This window comes from Lytechinus pictus, chromosome 17 (assembly GCF_037042905.1).
Source record: "Lytechinus pictus isolate F3 Inbred chromosome 17, Lp3.0, whole genome shotgun sequence".
Classification (NCBI taxonomy): Eukaryota; Metazoa; Echinodermata; class Echinoidea; order Temnopleuroida; family Toxopneustidae; genus Lytechinus; species Lytechinus pictus.
Window position 1 is genome coordinate 28,448,806 of NC_087261.1, and position 16,743 is coordinate 28,465,548.

At 39.3% G+C, this 16,743-nt stretch overlaps 1 protein-coding gene across 1 annotated transcript; it reads right to left on the bottom strand.

The window, feature by feature from the left end:
- Window positions 1-4,484: 4,484 nt before the first annotated feature.
- LOC129280907 (alpha-1,3-mannosyl-glycoprotein 4-beta-N-acetylglucosaminyltransferase C-like) lies at window positions 4,485-16,454 on the bottom strand. The gene is made up of 3 exons (XM_064112620.1): window positions 16,038-16,454; window positions 7,070-7,160; window positions 4,485-5,592 (listed from the first exon to the last, which is right to left on the bottom strand). The coding sequence occupies exons 1-3, from the start codon at window positions 16,452-16,454 to the stop codon at window positions 4,877-4,879; spliced, it is 1,224 nt and encodes a 407-aa protein (XP_063968690.1). The 3' UTR covers window positions 4,485-4,876.
- Between the last annotated feature and the right edge of the window lie 289 nt (window positions 16,455-16,743).

Here is a 16,743-nt window from a genome sequence, read left to right on the forward strand (position 1 = left end):
TCAAGAGATTCCGATGCGACGGTCCCGGTCCACCAACTTTCGACAAAAGTTTCTCAGCTCTCCATTGTGAATTGACTTGCATTTTCAAAGGAATTGGTGCGTTGTAGAGCGTGTCTCCGTAGTAGATGCGAAGAGTCCGGAATATATTCAGCGGTGCAGGCTGGTCTTCTTACCCGGGAAGGAGGGGGGGGGGGGGATTCCATATCGGTCAACCGTGCACCATGTTCATGATGTTTACATGCATACGTTACCACGGAGGTCCGTGACGTTACGCATGTTGTAGAATAATCGTTCTGGAACTGAACTCCAAGTGTAAGTACTGGCCGCGCGCGCGCAGAGACGCCGAGTCATGGATATCTCACGAATATCATTTTTTTAACATGGCATCCCTGCAACACTAAGATCACTGTACCTGAATATACTTTTAGACTTGCCTCTATTGTGGTGATTTTTTGGTGGTGATTTTTTTTTTACCTGATTGCTAAGAAAGCATAAATGCTTGTAAGCAAGCAACCAGAGGACCGACGGCTTAAGGTCCCCTCCGAAGGACCTGGTACTGAGGATTAATGCCTTACCAAAGGGCACTAGCGCACCAAGTGGGAATCGAACCCGGGTCACCGGAATACGAGTCCCACGCTCTACCGACTGAGCTATCGCGCCTCCTTGACCAGAAGAACTTCGTTTCAACATTACAATCCCTCGCTAAAGCCCCAGTCATATAGACATGGATCCTCCAGGATCCGGATGATTGTACATAGGGCATGTACACTGCATCTTCACATGGATCTACACGGACCATGCCGGCAGAATACGCCGTCTACATGGATCATCGGGTCGTCAACACAGACCAACACGGCAGCTACACGGACCATCCCGAATTGCTTTGCCAACACGGCAGTCCATGGATGACGCCGGACGTTTTTGACAGCCAAAAACTGCCGCGTCGGCCTCCCCGCATGCTCGGACGTTCAAAGATCAACACGGACCTCCAAGGGCGCCCAAGGCGTCTACGCGGATCTCTCCCCGGAACACCCCGGATCAGATATGGGTTTGTCCGGGGTCTATATTTTATGTGACTGGGGCTCAAACAGCTAAACATGGATGACACGAATGAATGATTGATTGCTTGCTTGCTTGATTGATTGATTGCTTGCTTGATTGATTGCTTGCTTGCTTGCTTGCTTGCTTGATTGATTGATTGATTGCTTGCTTGCTTGATTGATTGCTTGATTGATTGATTGATTGATTGATTGATTGGTTGATTGATTGATTGATTGATTGATTGATTGATTGCTTGCTTGCTTGCTTGCTTGCTTGCTTGATTGATTGATTGATTGATTGATTGATTGATTGACTGCTTGATTGATTGATTGATTGATTGATTGATTGATTGATTGATTGATTGATTGATTGATTGATTGATTGATTGATTGATTGATAGGATTTATGTCAGTTAACTTCAACAATACAATTACAATAATGCGGATTATAAATATAACATGATGATGAAATGATATTCAAACTTAATTGGGGCTGTTTAAATGAAAGCTCCCCTCTATAAAACCGTCAATAAAGTGACAAAATTATAAATATTTTAATGATTTAATGATATTTTAATGACTTTTTATGGCAACGAACGTGTTCCCTTTTTAGAAGGATTATCAAACATTACTTATTTGGACCTGAGAAAGAAACTTTTATTAGTTATAGGACATATCATGATGGTTTACCGCCTGGGATTGTCTGCCTTGCAAAACCTACATTCACTTTTCTCCATGGGTAAAGAGTCATTGAAGACGCTTAGTTTGGAATAAAGTATAAGCATCTTCATGTTGATGACCTCTAGACTTATGTTGGGGCAAACAGAACGGTAAATTGCCAATTTGTCGACTGCCAACTCGTCCACTCACCACATAGTCTACATTCATTTGGTCTAATGCCATTCCGTCCATCAACATTTCGTCTAATCACCATTTCGTCTATGACCAGTTGGTCTAATACCCATTTTCATTTAATAGTTCATTTCGCCCAATTAAAACTTATTCAAGTAGGCCAACTAAAAGGCTATTGGACCAACTGGTTATTAGACGAAATGGTGAGTGGACAAATTGGCAATTAGACCATGTGGATAGAGGACGAACCGATAGTAGACCAAATGATAGTAGACGAGTTGGCATTTGGACGAATTGGCATTAGACGAATCGGAAATAAACCAATAGCACAGATCAACTTTGAACGAAACATGATCTTATACTTGGGATGAAGTATTGTTCTTATATTAAAATGTGTATGATCGCACCTTCAGGTGATGTGCGTGATTGAACACAATTTGAACGCAATGATAAAAACATCCTAAATAGGCAGATAGGTGCAAAGCTACATCTTTTAGATGCAAACAGGCATAATTGTGTTCAAACCGGAATACAAAGATGCCTTTTTGCCCTAGATGAGAAGGATTGGCTATGTTTTGTTCTCGCATAGGCAACTATGCACAGACAGTTTAGGCTATGGAACACATGTCATTTAAATATTGTAGAATGATGTGCGAATTATTATTGTAACAAGAAGAATTATCGGAATATAATTTATAAGGAGGGCGAAGTGGAAACATTTGGGCCTTCATTATACACTAAAGTGATAATTACATTTCAGAGGCATTTTAGCCTTCGAAAAAGTTGTTTCCCCTCTTAAAACTGCTAGATGAGATAAGATGTTATGACTTGCTATCCATTTTGGTATGTTTGATGAATTATTATTAATTAGTTGGAAAGATGGTAGTTCTTTTGAAATAAAAAAAAAACAACTCTAAATTAGTATTGTAGGTGGTCAAAATGTGTAAAAAGTAGCAGTGATTAAAGATGGGAGAAATTGTACCGTAATTTAATATCATTCAATTGAGACCATTTCTTGTCTTTTCCTTTAGTGCCCATAATCATTATAGTGATTATTATGGCAATTGAAGGTCAAGATTGACTTGACCTCACAAATTTTGCCGGGACTGCATGGCAGGTGAATACACCGGGTGAACACCTGACTATGACGAATAGTGCCTTGCTTTGAACGTGCAAAGGTTGTGACTCTCCAATACACGGAACCAACATTTGCGTCCTTTCCGATGGACGGAGTGTTTTCCAACTGCATTCACACCTACACTGAATAAAGTGGTGAGGTACGCTTATACACACAACGCTAGCATGAGCGGGACCTGAACCCCTCACGTTGAGATCTACGATCTTATCCGGAAAAGGCGCTCGAACCGACTGGGGTACACTGCATCCCCATAGATGGCCTTGACACAATTTGCAAGGTTTCAATATTTGAATGTGATATACAGCTGTGTATCGTCATGATAGATCTTTCTTTAACTAATTTTATTTTATTAATTTTATTAATTGAACTAATATTATTATCATAGAGATGCCAAGCCCTCTTGAGATTCTTACGGTCAATTCAAGCCCACGAGGAGAAAAAAGCTTTGCGTTCCTGAGAACGAAGTTCTCCTTAACTATGGCCATGAACCTATTTCTCATGCTATGGCGGAGTTCATCAGAGAACCTTGACGAGTTAGGACGAGATCTGACTGTCCGTGTCACTTCGGGATCATGTTTATCCAGGAGTTCCGATAGAATTGATTCATATTGACCGATTCGAGCATCGAGGATAACACATGGAAATGGAAAAAAAACCTCCGATTCGGCAATGTCCTGGCGAAACTCTTCAAGATCGATAGCAAGTACATTTCCTATTCTTGATCTGTAGTTTGATTGTTCAGGCTTTCTGATGTCTATGGAACACAGTCATGATTGCTATTTACATGACCTAGACCCCGGTGCAAAAAAGTTACTATCATATGGTAACGTCGCTTTCCAATTGTAACGTTCTTTCGATATGCGACGGGAGAATTCTAGGACGGTAACTTGAGCCGAAAATCGATCTGCGCATGCGCGACCTCCTAAAATCTCTCCGTACCGCGGAATCTGAGAAAGTCATCGAGCAGAATAGCGTCCGCTCCGATATGCAACGCAGAGCGGCAATTTCTGTGTGATTGCATACATGCGCATGTGTCGATAGCGCGAACGAAAAGGCTTTAGGACAGGACGGGAACGTAGCTCGAGTACGGCCACGGTCTGTTGACTCCCCCATACCGAGTGCTCGCCGTCGCAGATAGAAAGCACGCTACTATCATCATGAGAAAACGACTCAACAACCAAAGAGGGGGACTCTTATAATTCATTCTTCTAAATGGGGAAAACTTCAACGGGAACCGACCTAGAGCCAGTCGTCCATCGGATAGGGGATGATGGATGTTTAGGGGGGTGGGGGGGGGGGGCTGATTTGGTAGAGACGGTTTAGGTTGTTAGGATATGTAACATCTGAGGGAAGAAACCAAGGTGATGGAGGGTAAGAATCTCATTTTCAATGGCTTTAATATTTAAGTTTTACTACCTATTTGTTTTTTTAGTATTTTGATTTTTTTTGTACTGTTGTATTATGTTATGTTGTGAATATTTGAAACTCGAAAAGAAAGCGTATATAGTTTAGTAAAGTTTATATATGTATTGGAAGATGATATGGAGGTTCGATATAACACTGATATGTTACTGTGTTAATACAAGTCATGCATTTAAAAAAAAAAATAAGTAGCAAGTTGAACATTTTTTTGAATTGATATATTAGTGCTTCCAAAAAGAAAACAGAAAATTTGTAAAAAGATGATATTTAATTTGCTATATGTATTAAATATTTGTTATTTAAATAAAAACTTCTCAATACAAAAAAAAATTATTACTCAAATTCACATGAAACATCATTAATCTATACATTTCTTTATATTACTACTTTAGCGTGATTGTCCAGACCAAAGAACCCGATTTTGTCAGACTTTGTCATCAACAAAGGTTCTATCAATAACGTTCTTCATGCTCTTCTCTTTCAGACTCGAATTAAAACCTCTGTGCTGAAAGATAGATGGTCTCCTGACGTGGTTCTTTTGTTGAGCGTTTAAATCTTTGAAATGAAGGAAGATCCAGTCAACGGGCATGTCTTGGTAGAACACCAATATGAGTGTCGCAAGTCTATCCAAGTCATAGGCGTGAAAGAGCTTTCCAATGAATCCTAATGTAGAGAATTCCAGAGACGCCCACTGGACGTTGCTTTTATCTTTAATAAAATCACGAACGGCTGCAAGATATCCATTTACCGTATACACGTCGTCCTCTATTTGGAGGTAGTATTCCGAAAGACTACTGCCATAAAAGAACATGAATGCAAAATCAACACACTGTTTAGATCTCCAGTAAACTCTTGTCTTTGAATCGCCATAGTTTGATTTTAAATTTTCCAGGGAAGGATAGAACGACATCGGGGCCTGGATAACTTGGATGAATCCAGCTTCTAGATGAGAAGAGTATTTTTCTTTTATCAATACCTTCAGTTTGGATCGCTTCTCTTCCTCGAAGTCAGCGAGGAAGATGAGAATGATGACATCGGAGCGTTCCTCGGGGGATGATTTGTCGATCAGTGAATTGATTGTTTGGGTGAGGTAGTGTGCGGTTTCTCTTTGGACTGTAGGAATGCCTATGGTTAGGAAACCTGTAAAACGACAAATGACAAAATATATACGTGCACATGAAAAATAGCCTCGATTGCATGGTAATGAGCCCACATTTGAATATAAACGAGGAGAAAAGAAAACGAAATGAGGAAAACCGAAGAAAGGAGAAGTCATGTGAACTTAGTAGTCCAGGCTAGCTGGGCCCCCTAGAAAATGGACCAAACCTTGTTTTGCGATATACACATTGTTTTTATGGTTTCTTGTCAATTCGATGGTGCTGATTCAAAATCTGAATGATGCCACTTACGTAACCATGAGCATTTCTGCAAATTGGTAAAATCCAATATGGCCGCCAAATTACGCAGGCCTACGTAAATTACCAATGGAAATGACAAGATTGCACACACTTTGACTATGAAATTCTCATCATTGAAGCAGGAGTGAAATAATGTTTGAAAATATGATTTTTTTTTTACATTTTTTTCTTAATATTCAAGGTGGCCGCAATAGACCCAGGCCTGTACTTGTATATGCTATTATGTACAATGTAAAAATAGAGGAAATAATATATTTTGTTAGAAATCATGTTTTCAGACAATACTTGTATTCTACGGTGCCCACTCTTGTGAAAAGAATAGTTTACCCCATCCGCATTGCACATGATACTGATAGAGCATATAGTGGTTATTTTGAATTTCAAAATACAGCATTTATCACCAAAACAATATAGGTTACATTTATTGACATTTCAATGCGCTAGAAACCAAGTAGCCAGACAGTAAATTTCACTCTTTTATCACAATTATGGGCATTTTGTAGTCAAGCAAATGCAAAGCCAAATTTTGTCCAAATTATTTATGCTCGTTCAAGTTGCTCATGATAAAGGGAACTTATCATGATTATGGTATATGGAATATCAAAATACAGCATTTACCAAACACATGACATAAGTAATGATATTTCGTTAGCGATCATGTTTTCAGACAGTACTTCATAGATAACAATTGCATTCAAAATAATGCTCACTCTTGTGAACATTATGTTTTTCCATTCGTTTTGTACATAATATGCGTATTACAGGGTCAATATGGCAGCCATTTTTAATATCACTAAGGAAATAATTATTTTGCCAAAAATCATGTTTTCAGACATTCGAATATTTGCATATCTTGGCGGCCATATTGTTTTGCGGAAAATGCTCAAAATAAGGCGAGTGGCATTATTAAGCAATCAGCACCATCGAATTGACAAGAAACCATAAAAACATTGTGTATATTTGACAAACAAGGTCATGCCTCTGAGTTCAGACTGGACTATAGTGCCACCCCATGCTTTCAAAATTGGTATATTAGTATTCTTTCAGTTAATTTTAACCTAAAATAAATAGAAAGTTTTCATTCCACATTTTCAGAAAATGAGCAAAATGCGATTTGCTCCCACTCGGATCGTAGACCAGTCGTACGGTATGCGGTACGAACGTGAACATCGTGAACATGGTAAAATGTTTATATTTACCAGGTAAATGTCGCCTGGAACCCAAAACAAGAGCTTGTTCCAATTCTTTCTCGTTAGGGTTGGTCCAAGTTTCATGCGACGATGTCTCGATCTAAAAGAACAAATATTGAAAATTGTCTAATACTTAGTTCCCACTGTCACGATTTGCGTTACGATTCAAACGGCGTATTTAATCGTAGAGTAATCGTAGTGACCTTATCAGATCATATCAGATCAGGCGTGGCAATCGTGTAGATCGTAGAAAATTTTTGAATGGTTCACAAATTTTCCCGATCGGTTACGAAGGGCCAATCGCAGCGTTCGTAAATGATCGCACGACAAAGAGAACAAGGTATATGGCTAAAAGCAGACTAATGGGTTTATATAATCACAAGAGATATCGCAAACGAAACTATTCAACTCATACTAAATGTGAGTGACCATGTATCGACAAATGTTTTATAGTATTGGTGTACTAAAGAAAAGATATTTTACAAGGAGTAGTTATTTATTAAATTTATTTTATAATGATAATTATAATTTTGTTATTTACAACTGACGCCTGGCCGTGAAAATGGCTACCGAAGCAAAAGGAAAGTTAACAAAGCAAAAGCATGACAAACAACAAAGGGCCTAATAAACTGTCGTGTGGAACTCCAAAATCAATATCTCTCGTGTTAGATGTGTGTCTATTTGGCAGGCAGCATTACGATGACAACCATGCCTTCCTGCGAACCTCATGACGGTCGATGACAAGTGGTGAAAACGGCCTAATAGTAGAATGTTACTTGAACACGGTGTAGATATATATTCCGTCACAATGTGAACAAAATGTGCTGAATCATCAATCATAAACTGTAGAACATCCAATGAAAAAAAGAAATTAAGACCACAAGATAAATTTCAGTTAAATTGGAGTATTCATACAAGCATAACGTGAGATAATTATAAACCATCACACAAAAATACATAATTTGTATCCCATGGCCACGCCTATAAAATTTTCGTGTATGCTAATTGTTATTTTGGTAGTTACATGTATATCATGTAAATTGCAGTGTGTCCAAACTTCGTGCGACGGTCCATATTTCGCACAGCTATAGCAAATGAAAAAAAAATCTTAAAGGTCTCACAAATATTTCTATGTAATTTGTTTATGACATTTTTTCTAACAGTAATCACGTCAATACAACATTTACAGTCGTCATGTTTTACACTAGTGTTTAATTAGTCCAAATGTTGTATGAATCCTAGTTTTTCAGCATTTTCTCCAAACCTTCCCACCTTTTTGTTTAAAAGAAGTAATAAGGTTTCATTGATTGGAATTTAGGATCCCTAGAAAACCATCGTTAAACGTTATATAACATTTACCTTAATATAAACATGTTTACAACCACATTATAAAACTTTTTTTCGTAAGCTTAACCTAACATCAATATGAAATTTCAAAATTTTTTTTGTAGCCGGAAAGAAGAATCTTCGTACCCTCTGGCGGTTACACTTCGTAATTCCGAAGGTTCGTAATTCCGAAGGTTCTTTATTCCGACGGTTCGTAATTCCGAAACACGTAAATTGCCTATACCTCGATGTTCGTTAATCCGAAAACGTAAAAGGGTTCGTTAATCCGAACATTTGTGGCGTTATTCCGAAGGTTCGTTATTCCGAAGGTTCGATAATCCGAAAACGAATTAGGTTCGATGTTCCGAAGGTTCGTTAATCTGAAAACGAAATAAGGTTCGTTGTTCCGAAGGTTCGTTAGTCCGAAAACGAAATAAGGTTCGTTAATCATTAGTTTTCGGACTAACGAACCTTCGGAATTACGAACCTCACTTCGTTTTCGGACTAACGAACCTTCGGAATTACGAACCTCATTTCGTTTTCGGACTAACGAACCTTCGGAATTACGAACCTTCGGAAATACGAACCTTCGGAATAACGAACCTTCGGAATATCCGAACCTTTGGAATAACGAAGCTTCGGAATTACGAATGTATGCGCCCTCGGTTAATACAGTGGCTATAGTCTATTGAACAATTATTGTCTTCTAAACGCCCCGAAATATCTTCAAATTATCCAGCTTGGGGACTGTTTATAATGACATCAGGGACGGATCCAGGATTTCCCATATGGGGTCAGGTTTTTTTGTACATGAAAATTTTTTCAAGCCCCCCCCCCCCCCCACACAAAAAAAAAGGGTTTTCACTAAAAATCGAAGCAATTTTGTTCCAGGAAAAATTTGACAAGCAAGGAAAGGTCCTCACTTCCGTATGCGTGATATATTCCACTAATAAATGTTTTTTTGCTCTCAAAGGGAGGGGGCGGGGGGGGGGTGGGCACGGAACGGATGTGCCCTTAACTTGGTCTGCCAATGAATGAATTGCATACTTGCCTTGCAAATTGCACTGTTGTAGCACAAAAACACGACCAAGAACAATGATACCATTCCAACGACTAGAATAAACAATTTCTTGATTTTGATTCCCATGGTGGAATCCACACCAATAAACTTCAATCTCTACTTTTCCAAACAATAAACTGGCAACGTTATCAATCCTGTAGATGTTTCGAAAACACACAGATAGTGAGTTAAACCTGTACAACTATTGTCCTCACTTTAAAAGTCCAATTGCAGTTATGATAATTTCCAAATATTTGTTACAGAGGGCACAATACATATTTATTCCGTATTCCATGGTATACCGTCTGAGAGAAACAACACCTGTATTGTTGTACAAAAATAATAACCTGTGGCGTAATGAGCCAAAAATTTTGAAGAGGCCAGACATGGCGGATGGAAATGAAATTTGCGAAAAAGAAAGATGCGAGCTAGCAAAGCGAGACGTTTTTTGTAAAAAAAAATCTATATTTCATACATTTTTACATGTTATTGAATATTTTGCATCTCGATATATAGTATAATATTCCAGTCGTTCTTTCCAATTTATTTGCTTTTCTTTTATTTTCTTGGTCGTGAAACTATTTTTTTTTTTTTTTTGGGGGGGGGGGGTATGGCCCCAAACTGCATGCCAGTGTTACTCCCTACAATAGGCCTATTATAACCAAATGATTTGCTATGACTGGATCTGCCATGACACGTGTGAATCATTTTATGCGCTTGTATCGCTTGTTCTTTTCTTCTTGAAAGCATGTATTGTTTTTGGCGCAGTCGCATTTCCCCGTCGGTTGCCGTACGGTGAGTCGAAAACAGCCGTTTTAATAAGCCTGTTCACGGTTGTAAACTGCGCACGAGCAGAAAAAGGTCATTGGAGACAACCATGAAGGTGGCTTTCAAATTCACTGACATAGGCATTTGTGATTTGATGATTATTCATGTATTCCTTTCAAAATATTTATCACATCCAAGCTGAAGAGTAATAAATAGAGCCTTCATAATCACTGGTATTTGACAGTAGCCTAAACAATAGTCAAATGTGCCAAAGGCAGACAATAAAACAGATTTCCAAACTTTATCCCTGATGTACTATTCTAGTCACCTGGTCCATACAACGCCTTTTGTTCTTAGAATTTGAATACTCTACCGGTAAAGCTTACGCAACATCTACATTTGAAAATGATAGTGCTTATCCTAATGAAAAATCACAAAGGTCATTGGAGAAAAGTTGATCATGAGCTAACCGTGAACTGGCTTATTTTGTTTGGTACCAGCTTCATAATTATGGGAGGTTTGAATAAAATTAGATAAAACGGCTGTTTTCGACTGGCCTTACGGCGGCCGAAGGGGAAATGTGACTGCAGCATTATCACGTTTACAGTTCTATCCGACACCCATGTCTCATTCCAACTCTCTCTCTCTTTCCCCCTCTCTCACTTTCTTTCTCTCTCTTCGTCCTCCTCTCTCTCTCTCTCCATCTATCTAGCAGTCTAGAATACTGTGTCAGTATTGCAAAATTAGAATATCATTGTTAAAATGCCATAATCTTTGCTTGCTCGCTTCGCTTGTTCCAAGCTGTTTGGAAATTGTATCACATACGCCACGTTGTTTTACACATCCCCTCACAATATTTGGATCATCACGCAACTCTACCCCAAACCAACAATAAGTCACCAAAAAGGTGAATTTTTGAAATTTTATTGAGCTTGAATCTACACACTATATAAGCGTTAAAATAACATTTAAAGCTGGTCAACATTAATAAAAAATAACCCTGACATTTTATTGAATGGTTCGTGTGATCTAGTGGTTACAGCATTGGACTGATAATCGCAAGGTTGTGAGGTCGAATCCCTACTCTGCCATAAGATTGTCTCCACTTTGATTTTTTTTTAAAGCCCGAGAGTAATATCTGTCGTCTATAAGGTCAGCCACTAGGACCGATTGAACTAGACGTAAAATGCTTCCTCGGTAATTGGTTATACTATTTACTATTTATACTAATTACTATTTTTATTTGTTATTATCTTTATTATTATTTTACAGAGAATCTTCTCGAGACAACATCGGAATATCTTGACTCTGGACAACGACATATTTGCAATTGTTCGTAAGGTGCAAATCTTCGGATGGTCTGCTGTCCCAGTCCACCAATTTTCGACAAAAGTATCTACATTGTGATTTTAATTGCATTTTCATAGGAATCGATGCGTTGTAGAGAGTTTTCCCGTAGTAAACAGTCAGTCCGCAAGCCCTGAAAAAGTAGCTTCTTTTATCCAAGTGATATTCATGACAAGAGGGTTTTTGCATAGTTAATGAGCTTGGTGCGAACCAAAACACCTCTTTTTATTCGGCCATTGCTGCTCTAAATATTGACCAAATTTCATGTTTTTGGTATCTTTGTAAAGAAGAAGAATCATTCTTGTAGGTCATGTGTTTGGATTTTTAAAAGAATGTTGTAATATAGAAAAAACTTTTGATCTAAAACATGAAACAAAATATTTTTTTCATGCAACAAAAGTTGTTGTTTTCACACTTAATTTCTGTTTCGGCACAAATGATTTTTAAATCATGATAAAGCTGAAGATCTAAGCTTTAATATGATATAATTTTTATAAGAAGATGTATTTTAGATGGGTCAGCAGCCAGCTTTTCATAGGCCAAGTACATTTTGCAGCTCAAAAACAAGAATACTGCGCTCTGATTGGTCATAGACCACACACCCACGCAAATTCCAATGTTCCCCACACTGGGCCTCTGCAAGGTCACACTCACCATGTGGTAATCTCTTCAAATTACCCGCGCCTGTTTGTTTTGAAAACAGTATTCAGCCAATCAGAACTCTGGATTTTATGTTACTCAGAAATTTCAGAAATCTCGTCTTGCATCTTGATGGAAATAACTGGCTGCTGACCCATCTAAAAGATGCCACATATCAAGAGTGACATTGTAAGAAAGTATAGAGTTTGAGCTTTCTGATGATATAAATAATGTTGGTGCCTAAAACACAAAATGTTGCACAATTTGCAAGTGAAAACAGAGGAAGAAAATTCTGTTTGATGCATCTTTTCAGGTAAAAAATTCACTTATTTATCAAAATATTTCATTCAAAAGAAATGACCAATATAAAAGGGTAACATTTACTCTTGCCCATGGTACAAAAATAATCAATATTACTCAAGGAGAAAGTGGTTAAATTCTTTGAGAAAGAAAGTCTCACAATTCACGAGATTTTACAGGGACATGAATTCAGCCACGAGAGGACTTGGATAAATCTTGCTCAGTTGCTCATTAACACAGGGGCTTGCGGACTGACTGTAAATGCGAAAGTCTCTATTGTTGGTTTTGGGGTGGTTGCATGGCCGACCCGCATTAAGAGGTAATTCGCAAGCACATATTGAAATAACAGATGACACTGGCAATTCACACGTTAAACATAGGACAATAATGGTAACCATGGAAACACTAAGGAGACACAATAATAATGTGATATATAGAATCTGGAACACTGTTGGAACAAAGAAGTTGTTTCCTCTGCAATCAGCGTGTTGAAGCCACCTGTTAGATCTCATAGACAATGGATACGTTGTTGCTCGGGTTTATTTTCAATTGGTCTAATGCCAATTCGTCCAATTACTAACTCGTCTGCTATCATTTGGTCTACCATCATTTTGTCCACTATCCACATGGTCTAAATGCCATTTCTTCCACTCATCAATTGGGCGAAATGAATCAAAATAAAACCAACTTGTTGTAAGACGAAATGGTCATGTAGATGAACTGGTGATTAGACGAAGTCATGATTGGACCAAAGGGTTATTGGACCAAACGGTTGTTAGACGAAATGTTGGACATGCAGACTGGCAATAGACTAAAATAATGAAGGTAGACAATGTGATGAGTGGACGAGTCGGCAGTAGACGAATTGGCAATTTACCGTTGCTCGCACTTGGCCCAATTTTTACTGTATACTAATTATCATCTATATACCGTCACCATTTGTCTATTAAAGGGGAATCCAACCCAAATGAAAACTTGTTTTTATAAGGAAAAGAAAAATCGGACAAGTTGATAGGTGAAAGTTTGAACAATATTGGACAAACAACAAGAAAGTTATGAATTTTTGAAAGGTGTAAATATTGGTAATCACTATACCCATAGAGAATTCAAATTGGCCGCATATGGGATGTCATAGTGATGTAAGGCAAGGACTACTCTTTCACGTACTCCAATACATATTATGGCTAAAATGTCATTTTTCCTGAAAGTCTTATTTCAAATTGTATTTTTCTTTCATGAGGACATAAACCAATATACTACCTGGGTTACATTTATATTATACTGCCCCAGGGGAATGGGTACTTAGGAGAAAACCACAAATCCTTGATAATAAAGTACATGGCCTATGGGAAAGTTGCCCTTGCCTTTCTTGTCATAATTTACTTCCCCAGTTGCCAATTTGAAATCTACATAGTATTAGTGATCTAAATTTTAAAACAGCTATAACTTTCTTATTGCTTGTCCGATTTCTTTCAAACTTTCACCATTCTGTTAAATTTATTATTCTCCTTCCCAACACAGCATTTTATGGCCAAGGCTGGATTCCCCTTTTTAACTAGAATTTTAAACCACACTATAGCCGCCTGTGTAGGAGAAATAAAAAAATAAAAAAAAATAAAAAAAAAAGCTAGAGAGCCCCTCCAAAGAGGCGGATTTCATGTGTTTACACCATCAGTGGTGTAAACATCATCTTACAAATCACATGGGGGGGGGGAGAGTTTTCTTTTTACCTTTTTTAATTCAAAATTTTAAGTTTTGGATAGATTGAATTAAATTTCCTATTCCTTTTCGTAAATTTTATGTCTTCGTCGTGAAACTTTTTTTATTGGGGGTGGTATTGCCCACAAGCGGAAGCCCCCCCCCCCCCCATCTATACGCCATTTATGAATACATTGGTATGAGAATATTCAATAAATGATGTGTACTAATTTAATTATCCGTGTGCTTGATTAATCTTGAAACCTTCCTGGAGGTGTGTTTGACAAATGAACAGAAGCGTATAGATGGAGGGGGGGGGGGGGGCTTGGTCTATTCCCACAAAATAATGGCTTACGACCACGAAAAAGGAGTTTAAAAAAGAAAACAAAACGACAGGAAAAAAGGTGAAATATGTATATATACATTTCTAAACGCATGAATTGTCAAAATCATTTGGGAAACTAGCTTTTCTTATTCAACATTGAAAGTAAAAAATTGCTCGATCGGAAAAAGAAATGTAACCCCTTAAACCTACACAATGTTTGGTACCTCTAAATATTTGGCTCAATATGCCAATGCTATAATGCACAAAGTTGGCTCCAAACTAGTCCAGATTGGACCTTGGTGTTTGGAAGTTCACTTTCCCAAAGCTGTTCAGACCGGCAGAGATAGCGCGATCTAGCGCGCGCTAGATCGCACCTCTTGAGCACCTCTTGGGGGTGGTCCACGAGAGATAGCGCGGTCTAGCGCGCGCTAGATCGCGCTATCTCTGCCGGTGTGAACCCGAGCTACGATAGCACGCCGGAAGTCATCGTTCTACACGCGGGGAATTTTATACTCATTCTATTTTGGTGCGATCTAGAATCTAGATTAATCAAATTAGAAATACATGCACAATGTATACAACGCCATGAAATAAACGTAGGCCGGCTAGCATAATAGGCACAGCGATATCGAGCTCTCAACTAACTAGTACGGGTTCGTAATAGCGCGCGAAATCTTTGACCGCTCTGACCTCATGACGTCACGCGTCATGGCAACAGGACCTCTCAAAAAAGGGGGTGCTACGATAGACCGCGCTATCTCACTGCGGTGTGAATCCGGCGAATGCCAATGGGCGGACCGTGGATCGCGCTACGATAGCGCGATCCACGGTCCGCCCACGGTCCCCCCTTGCGGTGTGAACAGCCTACACCGCAAGGGGGGGCCGTGGGCTCATAGAGGGCTCATGTCTCACAATCTCTAATCAGCGCCAATCCACTAAGATGCGTGGATTGGCGCTGATTAGAGATTGGGGGACACGTGCCCTCTATGTTAGCTTTGGGAAAGGGAACTTCCAAACACCAAGGCCCAATCTGGACTAGTTCCAAACTTGCTTAACCTTCTTTCAAAGGAGGCCGGATCCTTTAATGCCTGTTTTTAGTTTCGATGACCCTCTCCCCGTGATGAATGTAACGATTCCAATTTATTACTACACTGTTCGTCATAAAGGTGGAATATTTTTTTTTCACCAAATTTTCACAGCGTAATTATTACAACATGATTTGAATATGGCATTTATGGTGCATGATAACCACTTTACTTTATTATTCTGCTTTTTACACACGTTTTACAGTGATATTTTACAAGTTTATTTTCTAAGCGATGGATGTCATGAGCATAGAACAACAATGACGACAATATACAGTAAATTAAAGGATCATGAGATATTTATTTTCAATCTCTCTCAGTTTTCCAGATGACTTCTTTTTTGTGATTTCATGGACAAATTTGCATCAAACTTGAGTCATTGTTCTTACTCAGTCACTAGTATCGGGTATGTCCACCCCTGGCACGAACCAGCGCATGCAGACGTCGTGGCATGCTGTCCACTAGCTTGTTGATGACGTCAACAGGCATAGCGTCCCATTCTTCCCTCAGAGCATCTGCCAACTCCTGCAGATTTTGAGGAATGACCTCTCTGTCGTTGATGGCTCGGCCGAGGGTATCCCATGCATGCTCTATGGGGTTCATATCCGGCGAACAAGCTGGCCATGGCAACTGTACGACGCCCTCTGCCTCCAGGAATTCCCTTACTGCAGCGGCCCTGTGCGGTCTAGCGTTGTCATCCTGCAGTCGGAAATTGTGCCCATGCACTCGTCTTGCATATGGAAGACAGTGGAACTCCAAGATATCCCTGTAGGCGGCGGCGTTGACGTTTCCGTCCGGAACCACCAGTGGCGTTTTCCCTCCATAATGGATACCGGCCCATATCATCACTGAGCCACCTCCGCCTTAAATGGTCTCGTGGATACATTCATCGCGAAGGTTTTCCCCGGCTAATCGACGAACTTGTTGTCTCCCATCCTTTCGGTCAAGGATGAACCGGCTCTCGTCCGTGAAGACCACATGTTGCCAATGTCCTGGATGAAGCCTTCTGTGCTCCCTAGCCCAAAGAAGACGAGCTACTCTGTGGCGAACAGACAGGCGTGGACATTTGGTCAACCGTCGTGCTCGGTAACCATGTTGGATCAATCTGCGATTAACGGTTGACCGGGAAACGTTG

What these genes read in the sequence shown, in the direction of transcription:
- LOC129280907 (XM_064112620.1), bottom strand. Translation starts at nt 16,454, where the DNA reads ATGATATGGGCCGGTATCCATTATGGAGGGAAAACGCCACTGGTGGTT. An exon ending in CACGACGTCTGCATGCGCTG is followed by an intron (nt 7,161 to 16,037) that starts GTTCGTGCCAGG and finishes TTGTTCTTTTAG; the next exon opens with ATCGAGACATCGTCGCATGA. An exon ending in TTCCAGGCGACATTTACCTG is followed by an intron (nt 5,593 to 7,069) that starts GTAAATATAAAC and finishes GTCGTTTTACAG; the next exon opens with GTTTCCTAACCATAGGCATT.